Source organism: Polyodon spathula, chromosome 4 (genome assembly GCF_017654505.1).
Source record: "Polyodon spathula isolate WHYD16114869_AA chromosome 4, ASM1765450v1, whole genome shotgun sequence".
NCBI classification, from domain to species: Eukaryota; Metazoa; Chordata; class Actinopteri; order Acipenseriformes; family Polyodontidae; genus Polyodon; species Polyodon spathula.
In genome coordinates, this window is record NC_054537.1 from 8,848,894 (window position 1) to 8,867,284 (window position 18,391).

General features: G+C 38.4%; 1 protein-coding gene across 2 annotated transcripts in view; it reads left to right on the forward strand.

Moving 5' to 3' along the window:
• Positions 1–9,834: 9,834 nt before the first annotated feature.
• LOC121314136 (phosphatidylinositol 5-phosphate 4-kinase type-2 alpha) overlaps positions 9,835–18,391 on the forward strand; it is a 69,624-nt gene continuing 61,067 nt past the window's right edge. For both annotated transcript variants that reach the window (XM_041247090.1, XM_041247091.1), the window contains exon 1: positions 9,835–10,585. In XM_041247090.1, the coding sequence (XP_041103024.1) occupies positions 10,445–10,585 (141 nt within the window). In that variant the 5' untranslated portion in view covers positions 9,835–10,444. The remainder of the gene's footprint in view (positions 10,586–18,391) is intronic.

Genomic DNA, 18,391 nt, shown 5'->3' on the forward strand with positions numbered 1-18,391 from the left:
ATTTGCTTAACTGATTTGACAGGTTTCTACAATAGAGGTGATTGTGAGCCCTTTAAAAAGGGACAGGGTGAACCCATCTAGATGGGGGTACAGTGGGAGTAGGAGTGGGAGTGGGAGTGGGAGTGGGAGTGGGAGTGGGAGTGGGAGCTGTAGTCTGGGGAACTGTTTATGTTCTGGGTGAACTTCAATGATTTGATAATTTTTTTTGTACAGGTAAATGGCTTAGCCATCATGTGTTTAGTTAGGACCAAGTGATCAAGTATAGATAACACCTTCTAAAGAAGGTAGGCTGTTTGTTTTGTTTATTTTGTGTTAAACGACAGCTGTGAACTGAATAAAGAACACCACAATTGAAGTATCCTGCCTGTGTTTATTACAAAGATATACCGCACCACGGGGCCACCTTGTTACAGCTGTTTAGTTATAAAAAAAGTACATTATGCTGGCATACAGCCTACTTTTATTGACAAGCACAAGCAATCAAATGCCTTTTATGACTGTCCCAGGTTATTGTCGAGACTGTAGCAAGGCCTTCCCTTTTTTTTTTTTTTTTAATAGCGCAGCATTATGTATTTCTGTGTATTTTCTTGTGTTTCTTCCTAATTCAATATTTTCTTTTCCTGAAAGATATTTTTGCTGTGTTAATCAAGATAATAGTAATGACAGATGTAATAACTCTGTCCTCCTTGTTACAAATTGCTTGCCAGCTCATGTACTTGCTCTGATCACATACAGAATGTGCCTGGAATGAGCTAGTGCTCGACTCTCACAGGTAAAGCTGGAATCCAGTGAACTTTGCCGGCATGGCTAAGGCACTGTTAACAATGCTGAGGATAAACTGGACATCATGGTACATTGCGAAGTCTGTCAGTTTTCAAGACCTTGCCTGTGTACCTTTCTGTTTTTTTTTTAAATCACAAACACACAAGGGTTGCCCAGCTAATGTTAGAGTGCGACAAAATCTGATGTGGGCATACCTACACTACAGAATAGTTTATAAATGCTTGGACTCGTCCCAAGTGAGGTTTTTACATTCATCAAAGCACATTTTTAATTGGTTTAATTCCAAGCCATAATGGTAACACACTGCCTTAAATGACATCACCTAGCCCTACACCAGCACCTTCAACACAGAAAGACATGACATGCAAGCTATCTGTCCAAGGTCAGGAATAGCCTATTTATCACCAAACACTGTTACAATTACACAGGTTACAAAACTACATCCTCTAATTACAGCACTACTGTTATTTTAAATGAATGAATGATAAATACAATTTAAAAAATAAACACATAAAAAGTACATAAAGTTAATTTGAGAACCAATACTATGATTTACATTATAACAGTAATGATATTTATTGACTCTTCAATGTTTCAGCATTGTCAAGAGGATTCATATATAAAGCAGTTAATGATTGGATTTCCTTATGTGCTTTATGAGATAACATGGCAATTTAAAGAGGGCATTTCAAATACAATGGGGTTTGTTTATGTCTGTGTGGTTACAACCAGAGGCAATACAGCATTAACCTGAGGCTGCATGTGCACACATTCTCACCGATGATAAAGTCCTCTTAAACAGTTACGATTAGCAATACTGGCTAACCAGCAGTCAAGAAAGTTTACCAGCTTAATATTCTAAAATAATCCAGGGAATTTAAAGAGCACAATTTAAAGTACAGGTCTCAGTTATTTCAGTAATCTGAACTAATATATTCTTGTTGTTGTTTCGAATCATTTGGTATATCCTATTGTATTTGTACAAATAGTACAGCGCACAGAACACATTGTTTCAAACAGCACTTCTGTTCTATTTGCCTGCCGTAGACACATGAAGGCCAGGCTAGGTTAACCAAAGTGTGGTTTTTTTTGTTTGTTTGTTTTTTTTAGTAAGAACCAGTGCACTGCTGTCTATAGGCAGCAATAAAAAAAAAAACAAAAAACAAAAAAAAAAACTGTATCCTTCATATCTTCTCTTTAGATTCAGTACTGTACATGCCCACCTGATGACCCCTGTGAAGTGCTCCACCCAGCCCATTCCAGACGGCTGCCATGCTGAGGCGCTAGGGAGGCTCCACGTTGCTTGATCCCTGCAACACTTCAGCCATCAACACTGGGTCAATAGGAACACCATGTTACCTGTCAGAGGACAGGCAATGAGGGCTGCTATATTACCACCATGCTGGCGAAAGCCGAGCCCAATATTAGCATGAAGTAGATAACAGCTATTGTCATGTAATGAAAATCAGGACGTATGGCAGGCAAGAGGGACAGGTGAGCAGCCCCTGGACTCGGATCAAAGCACCTGAACACAGACATAGTCCATACAGTGAGGTTGCTAGTTTAATCACTCCGCTGCCTGGATTGTGTGTTTGAGTTATTATGAGGTTGCAGACTGGAATGCAGACATGCTGTAAGATCCCTTTCTTTCCAACACCTAGAATGTGTTGCTTCATATTTATGACGCTGTGAACTAACAGAGTACTGCCTTAGGCATTACATACTGCATATAGCATATAACCCCTTTGCATAGTATTGCCTCTATCTACTGATTTTTAAATATTGTAGGGAACTCCAGACTATCACAGTGTTTAAACTGCAGTTGGGTTAAAGTGCTTGTGGAATAGTGTACAGCATTTCAACATCTGTAAAACTTGCAAATGCTCTGCTGTGGAATTTGAGCATTCCATTCAGTCTTCTGATTGGGTGCAGCTTGTGGGTGCATCCAATCACAGCACAAGGATCTTCCAGTAGTGATGGGTACAAAGAAAGCAGCAGCAGCAGCAGCAATGAAAATTGGTCTCAGACTTGAGAATTACTACGTACCTTTCCACATGAAATGGCTCATTTGTTCTGTTTTCAGAAACAAGATTACTGGTACTTAAAAGTATTGGAGTTCATGAAAAGAATAACAGTGCAGCACTCATCATTGCATGTAGCAATAAAGTCCTTTCTCACTCCCTCTGCAGACTGTTAGAAATCTGAAAGGCCATGGCAATGGAAAATTAAGCACTAATCAACGTTAAGAAAACAACCCGCTGGAAAAAAAAATCTATCTAAGCATTAGAGTAAACCTGGTCTAATTTCTGAGAGGTGTAGTGTCAAAATGATAAAGTAGCTTCGTCAAGGCGGTGCAATACTCGCTTCTGTCCCAGACCTTTCGATTGCTCAGCTGCTGAAAAAGACAAGCGTTGCGCATACAACTTTAAGTCACGTTCAGGTACAGCACTCCGTCTGTCCCTGCTAACCTCTATCAGTTTAGTGACTGATATTTATTGCTTTATTTCATAATTAGCGAACCTATGATTGGTTAAATTGGCCTGCCCATCATTAAACACCCACGTTTTGGTGTCTTATTTTTGAACACACAAATAATATAACTTGTTTCTAGTCTCTGACCAAGTTGCGTTTGTGCTTTATTTTTTAAATAATTTTTGTTTTTTAATTTTCATAACATTTTTTCCATTACTTTTTTTTTTTAATTATGATCATTGCTAATATAATTAAGGGTAAAGTTAAGGGTATTCTTTACTAAGCAAATAAATAATCATGTAAAAAATATTATAAATATATTACTGTAGCATAATTTTATTTGCTCATTTTCTGAATATAACATGCACAAAAAATATCTATAGCCTGCCTTAAAAATTTAAAGAGAACAATTGATTTATTGAAAGTAATTAAGTGGTAAACTATATATATATATATATATATTATATATATATATATATATATATATATATTATATAATATATATATATATATATATATACACACACACTACCGGTCAAAAGTTTTAGAACACCTCCATTTTTCCAGTTTTTATTGAAATTTACATGTCTCAATGTACTCTGAAATTAAAGCATAGAACAAATAAATAATTGGTGATAAAAAAGAAATCATGGAATGGTTTTGTTTAACAAAATTTAATCTAGATTTTTTACTCAAAGTAGCCACCTTTTGCAGATATAACAGCCGAACACACTCGTGGCATTCTTTCTACAATGGAAATCAAATATTGTTTTGGAAAGTTCTTCCCAACACTGTCACAGAAGTTCCCACAAATGTGTTGCACTTGTAGGTTGCTTTGCTTTCACCCTTCAGTCCAGTTCATCCCAAACCAGCTCGATGGGGTTTAAGCCTGTAGACTGTGCTGGCCATTCCATGATTTGAAGCCTACCGTCTTGTTCTTTTCTTCTAAGGTAGTTCTGACATAGCCTGGAGGTATGTTTTGTGTCATTATCTTGCTGTAGGATGAACCCCTGACCAACTAGACGTATACCAGAGGGTATTACAGGGCGCTGCAAAATGCTATGGTAGCCGTTTTGGTTCAGGGTGCCACTCGCTCTGTGCAAGTCGCTGACTCTGGATCCAGCAAAAGGGCCCCAGACCATCAAGCCTCCTCCTCCATGTTTGACAGTTGGTGTCACACACCAAGGAACCATCCTTTCGCCTACTCGACGGCATATAAAAACCCTGCGTGATGAACCGAAGATTTCAAATTTTGATTCATCGATCCATAAGACCTTCTTCCAGTCTTCAGTAGTCCACTGATGGTGCTTCATGGCGCAGGTAAGCCTCTTTTTCTTATTTTGCCATCTTAGCAATGGCTTTCTTACTGCCACTCGACCTGTCAAACCTGCAGCTCAAAGTCTTCCCTTCACAGTTGAAAGTGAGACTTGCTTACTTCAACCAGTGTTAAGCTGTGCTTGAAGCTGTTGTCCTGTGAGTCGCCTATCACGTAAGCTGTTGACTCTCAGAAACTTCTCTTCTGATTCTGTTGTGGCTTTGGGTCTGCCAGACCTCTTCCTGTCAGAGTTTCCTCCAGTTTCCAAGTGCCTTTTGATGGTGTAGGAAACTGTACTCACTGACACCTTGGCTTTCTTTGCAATTTCTCTAAGGAAAGACCTACACTTTTAAGGGTTATAATGGACTGTCTGTCTTCCTTTGTTAATTGCCTTTTTCTTACCATTATGACAGCAATATACTACTTCCTGCAGTACAATACTGTCCAAATAATGCTTAAGAGGGTGTAGTAACACAGTCTGTTCCAACATTGCTTTTATACAGACAGAGGGTTTGTAAGTAATTAAGAAAAGTTGGGACACCTGTAGGAATTGTTAGCATCAACTTTCAAGGCTTAATTTACTTCCATTGCTGCAGAACAGCTGTACGTTGTTAACCCATTACTTGTTCCCTGAAAAAGGCCTTTTTGTTTAACTCTGAAATGTACAATATTTTTCAGGTTTTGGTAACCTAAACTTTTTTTTAACCTCTGGCAGTTTACCTCGTTCCTTTGTACCATTTCAGGTTATTAGCTGGACTTGAACTGCTTAAGTTTCAATAAAAACTGGAAAAATGGGGGTGTTCTAAAACTTTTAACTTTTCTACTTTTAAATATATATATATATACACACACACACAGTGCCTTGCAAAAGTATTCAGACCCCTGACCAATTCTCTCATATTACTGAATTACAAATGGTACATTGAAATTTCGTTTTGTTTGATATTTTATTTTAAAACACTTAAACTCAAAATCAATTATTGTAAGGTGACTTTGGTTTTATGTTGGGAAATATTTTAAAGAAAAATAAAAAACTGAAATATCTTGCTTGCATAAGTATTCAACCCCCGCAAATGAATATTTGGTAGAGCCACCTTTCGCTGCAATAACAGCTTTAAGTCTTTTGGGGTAAGTATGTACCAGCTTTGCACACAGTGTCGGAGTGATTTTGGCCCATTCTTCTTGGCAGATTTGTTCCAGGTTGTTCAGGTTGGTTGGACGACGCTTGTGGACCGCAATTTTCAAATAGTGCCACAGATTCTCAATGGGATTGAGATCAGGACTTTGACTGGGCCACTGTAGGACATTTACCTTTTTGTTCTTGAGCCACTCAAATGTTGCTTTGGCCTTGTGCTTGGGATCATTGTCCTGCTGAAAGGTAAATTTCCTCCCAAGCTTCAGTTTTTTAGAGGACTGAAGCAGATTCTCTTGCAGTATTTTCCTGTATTTTGCTCCATCCATTCTTCCTTCAATTGTAACAAGATGCCCAGTCCCTGCTGATGAGAAGCATCCCCACAGCATGATGCTGCCACCACCATACTTCACTGTAGGGATGGTGTGTCTTGAGGCATGGGCAGTGTTAGGTTTGAGCCACAAATAGCGCTTTGAGTTTTGGCCAAAAAGCTCTATCTTGGTCTCATCTGACCACAAAACCTTTTCCCACATCGCAGCTGGGTCACTCTCATGCTTTCTGGCAAACTCCAGATGTGCTTTTAGATGATACTTTTTGAGTAACGGCTTCTTTCTTGCCACCCTCCCATACAGGTCAATGTTATGCAGAGCTCTTGACTGGTGCACCATTACTCCACTCCCAGCCACTGAACTCTGTAGCTCCTTCAAAGTGATTGTTGGCCTTTCTCTGGCTTATCTCACAAGTCTCCTTCTTGTTTGAGAGATGAGTTTTGAGGGATGGCCTTTTCTTGGCAGTGCCTGGGTGGTGTGATGCAGCTTCCACATCCTGATTATTGATCCAGCTGTGCTCACTGGGATATCCAAACACTTGGATATTATTTTGTACCCTTTCCGTAATCTATGCATTTGTATTACTTTATCTCCAACTTCTGTAGAATGCTCTTTGGTCTTCATTTTCCTTCAGGTTCACAGCCTTACCAATGGCAAACTCAGACCACAACATGGTCTCATTTGAAATGTTTTTTAAATCCCCAAAAGTAAAGACTAAAGCTAAGGTTTACAATTTTAGAAAAGCAAACTATGAAGGTATGAAACAGAGACTAACAGAAGTAGATTGGAGTAAAATAGAGAAAACACCCACAGAAGAAGGATGGTTGTTCTTCAAAAATGTAGTACTAGAGGCGCAAAACAATTATATCCCTAAAGTAGACAAATCTAAATGTAAAACTAAATTGCCAAAATGGTTTAATAGATCAATTAAAAAAAATATTCAGCGAAAAAAGGCACTTTACAGAGCATTAAAAAAGGACCAAAAAGAAAGTACGCAGAAAGAGTACACAGAACTGCAAATGCAAGTCAAAAAGGAAGTTAGAAAGGCCAAGAGAGAAATAGAAATAAACATTGCTAAGGGAGCTAAAACCAATTCCAAAATGTTTTTCCAATATTACAACAGCAAGAGAACATTCAAAGAGGAGATTAAATGTTTAAGAGATACAAATGGCAAAATTGTAGATGAAGAAAAAAAATAGCAAATATGTTAAATGATTACTTTTCACAAGTTTTTACAAAGGAAGATACTGACAACATGCCCCACATGTCATCCAGTTCCTATCCAGTTTTAAATAACTTTAGCATAACTGAGGCAGAAGTGTTAAAGGGACTAGGAGCTCTTAAAATAAACAAATCCCCAGGGCCGGATGAGATCCTCCCAGTAGTACTCAAAGAAATGAAAGAAGTAATTTACAAACCGCTAACCAAGATCATGCAGCAGTCTCTTGACACAGGGGTGGTACCGACAGACTGGAAAATTGCAAACGTAATACCGATCCACAAAAAGGGAAACAAAACTGAACCAGGTAACTACAGACCAGTAAGCCTGACTTCTATTATATGTAAACTTATGGAAACTATAATAAGATCCAAAATGGAAAATTACCTATATGGTAACAGGGTACTGGGAGACAGTCAACATGGTTTTAGGAAAGGGAGATCGTGTCTAACTAACTTGCTTGATTTTTTTGAGGATGCAACATCGATAATGGATAATTGCAAAGCATATGACATGGTTTATTTAGATTTCCAGAAAGCTTTTGACAAAGTCCCGCACAAAAGATTAATTCTCAAACTGAACGCAGTTGGGATTCAAGGAAACACATGTACATGGATTAGGGAGTGGTTAACATGTAGAAAACAGAAAGTACTGATTAGAGGAAAAACCTCAGAATGGAGTGTGGTAACCAGCGGTGTACCACAGGGATCAGTATTAGGTCCTCTGCTATTCCTAATCTACATTAATGATTTAGATTCTGGTATAGTAAGCAAACTTGTTAAATTTGCAGACGACACAAAAGTAGGAGGAGTGGCAAACACTGTTGCAGCAGCAAAGGTCATTCAAAATGATCTAGACAAGATTCAGAACTGGGCAGACACATGGCAAATGACATTTAATAGAGAAAAGTGTAAGGTACTGCATGCAGGAAATAAAAATGTACATTATAAATATCATATGGGAGATACTGAAATTGGAGAAGGAATCTATGAAAAAGACCTAGGAGTTTTTGTTGACTCAGAAATGTCTTCATCTAGACAATGTGGGGAAGTTATAAAAAAGGCTAACAAGATGCTCGGATACATTGTGAAAAGTGTTGAATTTAAATCAAGGGAAGTAATGCTAAAACTGTACAATGCACTAGTAAGACCTCATCTTGAATATTGTGTTCAGTTCTGGTCACCTCGCTATAAAAAATATATTGCTGCTCTAGAAAGAGTGCAAAGAAGAGCGACCAGAATTATTCCAGGCTTAAAAGGCATGTCATATGCAGACAGGCTAAAAGAATTGAATCTGTTCAGTCTTGAACAAAGAAGACTATGTGGCGACCTAATTCAAGCATTCAAAATTCTAAAAGGTATTGACAGTGTCGACCCAAGGGACTTTTTCAGCCTGAAAAAAGAAACAAGGACCAGGGGTCACAAATGGAGTTTAGAAAAAGGGGCATTCAGAACAGAAAATAGGAGACACTTTTTTACACAGAGAATTGTGAGGGTCTGGAATCAACTCCCCAGTAATGTTGTTGAAGCTGACACCCTGGGATCCTTCAAGAAGCTGCTTGATGAGATTTTGGGATCAATAAGGTACTAACAACCAAACGAGCAAGATGGGCCGAATGGCCTCCTCTCGTTTGTAAACTTTCTTATGTTCTTATGTTCTAATGATCCTTCAACAGTGGGTTTTTTATCCAGAAAATGTGACAGCAACTTTAATGGTTCACAGGTGGAGGCCAATGGTAAGGTAACTGTATCCTTGTTAGGGCAATTTCTGTCATCGGTGCAAACTGGGAGCTTCCACAGCACAGGGGTTGAATACTTTTGCAAGCCCTGCATATATATATATATATATATATATATATATATATATATATATATATATATATATATATATATATAAGCCCTTCCTCAATCATTGTACTTAAACTGGGCTGGACAAGCTGGATTCAGCATTTTACAAATCAAACTGAGGTGTAGGAAATGCCCTCCATTGGAATGCAGCATGATTTGTGTTCTCATCTTCTAAACTGAACGTACTTCTTGGTTATCCGTGTAACTGATAGGGCCTTGAATGAAATGTTGGAGGCTGGTATTTTGTTATTCTGAGGTGCCCGATCGTCTCCGCTGTGTTTTGAGATTGTTAATTTCCTATTTTGATTAATCCATGCACGGGCATTTGACATATTCTACACATTGGGAGTGTATTTTACAGTTACCCGCGAGTGACTTCAACTCAAATGTATATCATATAATTGAATTATATTAAAGGCTAAGGGCTCAATTTTGAGTTGGCCTTTTTTTAAGCAAGAATCCATTAAGCAGAACGAGTCGACAGTTAAAACAGTGTTTTCCAGTCAGCTGCTGAAAAAAAGCCCTGAGACTAAACATGCAATTATTAATATTCATTATATTTTAAATTTCTGTAATATTTCTTTTACTTTCGCGTGAGATATGTATGTTTTTTTTTTTCTGTGTTGTGTGGTAATGTTTTAACCGACCAGATGCTGTTCTGTGAAGTCCTGTATGAGAAACTAAATACCAATCTTTTTTCGTGTTGGAGTCCTCGCCTCCGCCCCTCTGTACTGTCAGTCACCTCAGCAGCACCCGGCCGGAAGCGCTGGGAAGCTGTGGGTCTAACATTTAAGATTCAACATTTTAAACGAATGCAGTACGGATCTTTTGTTTTATTATTAATATAAATATCATCTATCCAAGTGAACCGTCAAGGAAAGTGCAAAAAAAGAAAATTGAAACCGAACGTCTTGGAGAAGGAGCGCAGTGAGGGGTGTGCAGGGGCATGGAAGCCCATAGGTACTGACAATCTTGTGAGTGTAGTTGAAGAAACCGACGCTGTTTTAAAACACGCATTTTCAGTTATAAGATTGTCATTGAATGTGTCAGAAGAATATCAGTAGCATGATTTAGCAGACCTGAGTCCAGGTGGTTAAAATTGGTGCAGTACTGTTAGGTTAGTTGTAAGCATAGAATATAGCCAGCTGCTTTTGCTGCAAAAAAGAAAAAAAAAAAAAAGAAAAAGTAAAGGCTTGTGGGCTGGTGATTTGTCCGTGCAAGCGAGCAGAGCAGGGTTAAGAAAAAACAAAACTTTGATACAGCGGGTTGTGACTGACACTTCAGATTCAATACGCAGTATTGTTTGGAAGAGAACTGTTAACAATATTGCACAAACGTGTAAGAAAAATGGCTACGACCAGCAGCATTTCCTCATCGATTGCGAGTAAAACGAAGACGAAGAAGAAGCATTTTGTGGCACAGAAAGTGAAGCTGTTCCGAGCCAGCGACCCTCTGCTGAGTGTGCTAATGTGGGGAGTTAACCATTCGGTAAGTAAAACACGCCAAGCGCGTTTATCTGTCAGATCGGAGCAACACATCTCGCCCGGTCTTATGGACAAGGACTAAGAAAACAATGTCGCAATTATATAAAACAATACACGATGTGTGTGTGTTAAGTGACTTGTTGATTGAAAATGCATGTACAGTATGTAAAGTACAGTAGGTTTTCCCTTTCAGATACATTATTATTGTGACAAGCTGGTGTCGCGAAACGTTAGTGTGGTTGGCATAGAAGGAAGCACTCACTGTATGCTTGTTATTTTACAGTGTGGTGGTTTTTGTGCGAATCTGTTAATGCTGTAATGTCTTATTTATACAGAATTCGTGATGAGGTTAATGGGTAAGGTAAGGGTAATTCATTCGGCGTAGCAGTTAGGCTCACTGCGTGTATTTGATTTTGAAGGCGCATAGGCAGAGTAAGGAATGCAGCATTTGCATTTATGTGGATGTGTGGTTGCTGATGGAACCTTGGTTTGGTTACTGTACTGCAAGAGAGGACATACTGTAACCGCGCACATGCGGCACGGCGTATTACAGCATTGCAAGGCATTTGAATCTAACAGAAAAAAAAAAAAAAAAAAAAAAACAGTCGGCCAATCAAACATCAGTATGGCAGCTAGAAATTGGTGAAGAGAAATTGATGTTTTATTATTATTATTATTATTATTATTATTATTATTATTATTATTATATTATTACACGGGTGTGCTGGATGCTTCATATGCAGAACAGTATCTAGAGATGTGTTTCCTTTTCAGAGCAAGGATCAGGGCACGTATGGTTTTAGTTGCTTAGGTTTAGCCAGTCCATTTGTTTGTTTGTTTGTTTGTTTGTGTAGCTTGTTACAGTACTTGTAGTTGGTGGATAGATTCATTAAGAATGCTGAAACCTGGATGTGCTTGTACTGCTGTGGAGTGGGTCTTTGTTTCCATCCCCTGCTGAAAATTGAATTTACAATTTAGTTTTAGAGCCTCTTAAGCTGACGTTTCCCACAGAGTCCAGTTTCGTAGTTTAATGTATAGTATGCCTTTGCTATCTGTCTATCTGTGTAGATAGATAGACACTAGACACTGGTCTCTGTGACCCTGAGGGTGGACATCTGCTTTAATCTTAGACAGCACACTATACTTAACCCCCCCCCCCCAAAAAAAAAACAAAAACAAAAACAAAAAACAAAAAACAATTGCACACTAGTGCAAACTGTATTGTGACATAATTCCCATGTGAATCTGCAGAAACTGTTATCACAGTAGCCTTTTTCTGTGGCTTTGTGTCTTATATTATAGAATGTAATGTTGTATTACAGTAAGAAATCACCCAGTAGTGTGGTAAACCTGGTAAAGTACCTGAACAAATTACCTTCCTAACACACAAATAAGCACTTACATAGATATGTGTGCAGTGGTGTCCTTTGCACAATATATTGTAGTGCTTTATGCTCTGTTACTGGAACACACACACACACACACAGGAATCTAGTCCGTTTTGCCTCTGGACACATTTCAAGGAGTGTTTTTTTGAATATTAAAATGTTTGTCCCAGCACTAGTATCTGTGGTGTTGGTTTGTTTACATACCCCAAGGGGACCTTGGGGCAGTGAAACACGTTTGCTGGTAATGTGCATTGGTATGTACACATTTCAGCCTATATTTTCAAAATGTTGCTCATCAGGTGATAATACAAATTAAACCGGAAGATGCAATCTCATTTTGATCTTGTATAATAGGTGTTGTGAACAGATCCCTTAATAGGGTTTGAAGCACATGTGGTGGCAGAGAAGGAAGACTGAGCAATATCTTTCATCATTTATGAAGGTATCTTCGGATAGTAAGCAAATTCTTTGGCTGACTTGATACTTATTTTTTTAAATACAATACCCTTTCGTCTCATGCGGGTTCCTGCCAGCCTAAGTTAATCTGTTTCCTCCCCAGTGCTTTTGAGCAGAGAGAGAGAGAGAGAGAGAGAGAGAGAGAGCGAGAGAGCGAGAGCAAGCTCTAACTATTTTCTTAGTACTGTACCTTGCTTGATGCTTAGTGTTAGTATTTTTCACAGGGGTTTAACATTGATTAGTAATCTAGTTCAGTGGTGGAATTAAGACTCATATTGTATAGCAGTTAACCTGTTCCAGGTTTTAATACACACTTCATTAGCTGCAGTGAATAGGTACTGTAACAATCTCAGATCTGTCTTATTAAGCAATGTGTTTCTTATTTCCATTCCTGCAGTTAACGTTTTGTTTCAATGTTAGTTTTATTAAAATCATTTGAAATCTACCTGTGTGCATGTGTGTAGCATTACTATTTAAAAGAGCTTGTACGTAATATTCATTTGTTCAGTACGACCCCCCCCCCAATACATTTAACCTTTTGTTGCTGATTCTAGAATTAGTCTGTTATTGTTGATGGTTTGCCTCTTAATATAGACAGTCTAATCCAACATAAAAATGAGTCTCCTGGTGTCACTGATGTGACTGAAACAGCTGCAATAGACCTGCTGATAGTTACCTGTAATAACCCTGAATAGTAAAGCTGTAGTGATGTTCCTGGGTATCAGTATGGTTATTACACAGTTGCTTAAGGGCTAGAGCTCCCCTCTGACATTCTATTGTGTCCAGCAGATTGAAAGTGGCTTTGCACACAAGGTTGGTAGATTAACACTGTAATGTGTCTAAAATGGTTAAAAGGGATGCTAAACCCGTTCATGAACCACATGTAGTGGTTTTGTGTGTGTGTGTGTGTGTGTGTGTGTGTGTGTGTGTGTGTGTGTGTTTTACATTTAATAGGTTAAGGAATTATACGCTAAAAGTCTGGGGGCAGGAGAACATACAGTATGTGAGCTATTTAAAATTCTTATCAAATCGACCGCCTTTAAGAAAACCTTGCCAAAGTCAATTTTTCTATAGTGTATTTTTTTATTGCAAGTGTTGCATTCGACTGTTACTGTAACATCTCTGGGGAAAAAAATGCCAAAATGATCCCCTTGCTTGAATATAAGCAAATTCAAGGTTTGTTTGTTTGCAGTAAACCGTGTTGAGACTTGGCTGGAAGGAACATGCAAAAGTTCCGTTTTTAATGAAGAGATGTTCTTTAAAAAAACAACTATTGGCATAATATAAAGACTTTGGTCACATATAAACATATATGTATATGGTCTAGGTAGTTTTAAAAGTAGAAAAACCTTTTCCTGTGCTTTGAACCTCTTCTGAATGCATTCCCCACCATGCAGACTCGCTACAACAGAAATAAGGATACTTCACAGCAGGGGTTTTGCTATGAGGGTATGCACAACGTTTCTAGGGATGTTCCGGTTGCCTATCTTGGTAAATATCTAGTTTAACCTGATCTTCCCTTTCATGTGTAATTGGCATGAAGCTTTGCTTTGTCATTGCTGCTAGATGAAAGGGGTATATATCATTATGGTGGAGTGTGTGCTAATGGTAACCTAACATTGCAAGCTTAAACTGGAGTAAGTCTTTGTTTAGAAACTAATTGGGCAATAGGGAATTTATTTTATACTCTGTGTAAATACTGTGACGGAACTACACAGCATACGATAAGCCTTTTTTTGTTTTCCTTATGAGATATGCTTGTATATGTCTTTCAGTCTGCCACAGTGCTTTCAGAAAATATGTTGCAGCAAGTGACATATTACCTGCCAGTGATACTTCTAAACACCTAAGAATGTCACATGCCTGTATAGGGCAGCGATCTGTCATCAGATCTGAGACATTGTTAATAAATCTTACTGCACAGCACAGTGTGACAGTCCATTTATATTTTAATAGTAAAATGTATTTTGCTCTTGAATACAGATTAGCCCAAAATACTTCAGTCGTGCCTGTACATCAGATGCGTTGTGTACCGGTATATACATACACAGTTAAATTCAGCTGTGCGTTTGCTTGCAAACAATGCTGTGTGCACCTACTGAAGCTTAATACAATGATGCCTAACACCAGCAAGTACCGTTCAAGACAAATCACTGAAAAGCAGAGCCAGTCATGCAGAGAGCTGCATCCTTTAAAGGCAAATCGCAGACTCTTTGTGTAGGTGATTAAAATGGAATGATTGCTCTTGCAATGCGCTCTGTGGAATGATGTCTCCAGTAAGAATTCCACCTCATCCAGTAAGAGTAACAGCTCCGATTTTGCCTTGAACACATCCTGAGGTCCGGTGACGTGCAAACTGACCTTTGCTATGAATGTCCAAAGACCTGGGAATATGTTTAAGTAAGAGGCAAATCGCAAGGAGTTTTCGATGGGACAGACTGGATAATTGCAAGTTGAAACAGCTGAAGCCACCTTAATAGAGTTGTTTATATCTGGTTTGGTAACTTCAATGGATGTGTTTGTTTCCTTTCTGAAAATAACGTGTAATAATGGCGATTTGGAGTAAAAAGCTTTGAGAATCTAACCCAACTTGTTTATTACACTAATCAGTATTATGCATGATAACTTATTTTGAGATTAGGCACAGTGGGGATCTAGGTTGTAGCTCCTTGTGTTTTTATAATACTGACTTACAGTATTTTTTTAACCATGGTGTATATTACTGACAGAACGTACACTAGGCTTGCATGAGTACAAGGTCCAGGTTAATGAGGTATTTCTCAGCCTATCCACAGAATGGCAGTTTGATTGACAAAAGCATTGCCGTAGCTCCCTAATTCTCTTTATTTTTCCCTTCAGTTTGTACGGCAGCATCCCATCAGGATTTAGCAGCGGTGAGGGGTGCTGATTTGCTGGCACTCATTGAAACTAAAAAGCTGTTAACATACCCCTGAAGCAGCTGTAAATAAAAACAGAGCTGCAGTATCAGTCAGTATCCTAAAAATAATACATGCCTGATAACACTGCTTTACCATGTTTCATCAAAACTGGATGAGCAGTTGAATACAGTTCATAGACAATTACAGTCACTACTTGTGCCTTGTTTCCACTGCAGGCTGGGGCTATGTGGGGACGTATTTCCTTTGTGGCCAGGCCTGGTCACATCGGGTATGATATAGCAAACCAGGCCAGAAAAAACAGCTGCGGCTGGCCAGGGCTGATGTGGCAAGCAGTGGAAACACCCTTTTAAGGGCTTCAGCCGGCAGTGTAAGCTGGGTATTACTGAACATGTAGCAATGATACAGCATTGTTGGAAAAATCAGTTCTGCACAAATACATTCTACAAAACCAAGCTGACCAATAATGATGGAGCCTAGGTGTGTAAGAAATGAGCACTGCAGAGGTGGGTATCCTGTTCTCTTGCAGAGGCTGCTTCCCATTGTTTAATAAGGTGGAACAAGCAGACACATCTCTGAATCACCTTCTGTTGTGTTTTGTCCTTGGGGAGCATAGCAATGATCATATATGTCTACAAGGACAGGCTTTAGTACAGTATCATTTGTTTTAATGTATATAAATGCAGAGCAGTTCTGTTATTGCCTTTTAATGTATTTGCAAGGCAGATTCCGGAGTTTTTCAACTTGTACAATAAATGTGTCGTCACATCTACATTTCACAATCCCTGCTGTTTGCAAAACAGGGAATCGTTTTACAGCAGTAACCAGAAGGGAAAACACTGCAATATTTAATTGGAAAGGATGTGCGGACAGTGGAGAGTTTATTTGGTGGCAGTTACTGTTCCATTAGAGATGCAAGATGTCAAAAGAGGTTTCTTTAAGAATGGAAGGGATATGAGCCAAGTGTGAGAGGAGAAAACATTTTACTCAGCTCTACTCTAGAGTCTAGAGTCTCAATGACATAGAATTATTAAAGGGAAGATCACTTTTCATGTGACACAAATGTTGCAGACACTTGAAGTTCATACTGCATGCGTGGTAATGCTGTGAATGAGGACGGACACAAGGCATGAAAAGAAAATTACAATTGTGTTAACATTTTGTGTATGACTTCTTGTTTATTGACATTTTATTATGAACACAGTCAAATATGGGAGCCCAAGGTATTCCTTATGATGCTTTAATGAAAAGTTTTTTTGATTATACACAATTATCAGAAGCCTTTATCCAAGGTGACTTTGTGAAGGTGTGCCGAGGGAGGACGCTCAACCAAAAATTCAGTTAAAAGAAACAAATACTTTATTTGTGAACAGAAGTAAGTTTGTTTTTTCAATGAATGACTATTTACACCGAGAGCTCCTCATACTGGCCTCTTTTATACCATATCTCAGGTAGGTCCCTCCCCCAGCAAATCCATTACTGGGCAGATACCCATAATACTTATACATTAATCCAGATTATTATTATTATTATTATTATTATTATTATTATTATTATTATTATTATTATTTAAACAGAAATAATGCTTTACTTCACATTCATTTCAATATAAACTCAATCTTACCCTTATTAAATTTACCATTATTAAAATAATAGGGTTAAACAAGATTAAACATCCCCTCTATGGAAAAGGTAAGCACAGCCCTGAAAGAACGTCGCATATCAAGCATGAGCCTCAGGTGTGCGCTCCCCTTTCCGTACAGACAGCCTGCCACAGAGAGCAAGCAGACATGCATCACCTGCGCTCCTTAAATCCAATGGGAAACACCAAGTCTGTAACTAATTGTTAACGTTGTTAAACTCACAGCTCCTGTATGTAGAAGCATTAGGAAAGAATACTTAAGATACGAGTTCACTTTACCAGGAGTGTGCACCCTGCTACCCAGTGATACATTGCACTCAAAGAAACAACAACAAATGTATAAAAACAGATTTCATTCTTATGCCATTCCCCGATTCCTGACAAGCAAATACACACAGATTGAATAAATATTAATCAATGAAGAAAATTTGTCTCGGGACAATGTCATGCAGGTGTTGAAACGCCAAATGTGAAAACAAACACAATCGCCCATTTTGCAAAAGAATAAGGCAGGCTGGGACTGTTCTGCTGCTGTAGTGGACGTGGCACCATTTTGGTTGAAATTAAACCCAGTGTTAATGTTGCTAAACTGGTAGCAACCACCTGTCTTACTTTCATCTCCTTGAATGAACCTCGGGTGTTGTTTTGTAACAATAATAGTTACATTTCCCTTTCACAAAAACAATGATTCAGGTTGCATTCAGGACCAGTGTGTTCTAATTGCGCATTATTAAACTATAGCAGACAACAATTTTAATACCTATTATTTATTTATTTATGTATGTATGTATTCCCTCCGAGTTTGACTTGAACAGAATCAGTCATTTACTGGAAAATAGCAACAGGCTGCTGTTGCAGTATGCTGTCAGTATGCTCTTTCAGTGCCAGAAACTTGCTGATGTTTGTGATTGATCCTGGCCAAACAGGACATGCCTTTGACAGCTGTCAGGCTGGAAAGTTGATTTTACTCGGATTGTTTTGACAGCAAGCATCATGCACAATCAAGTTTACATGCACAAGCAGTAAAAATGTGAGCCATTTAAAATAGGCAGTAAATCTGTATTTTAATAGATTAATCGTTCACAAGTACCACTGCTACAGTACAAATACAAGTGACTTTAAAAAGATGAGAACATGAACTCGAGACCATTAATATACTGTACTATTTACATTTTTGTTTATTCTTGAAACATTTACAGCCCTAGTTTTGATTCCATCACAGATATGTAATAAGGCACAGCATGGGCCGAGCTTGTGTACAGTACAGGTGTGAGTTTATAACCAAAACCAGCACCTACAGTCTCCATGGAAATCCTGATAAAGGAAGGTCTTTTCTGGCTTATTTCAGATTCCATTTGCAAACCTGAAACCTAGCTGATCGATACATCATGTCTGCCTTTCCCAGAATCGACTGAATATGCTCAGTG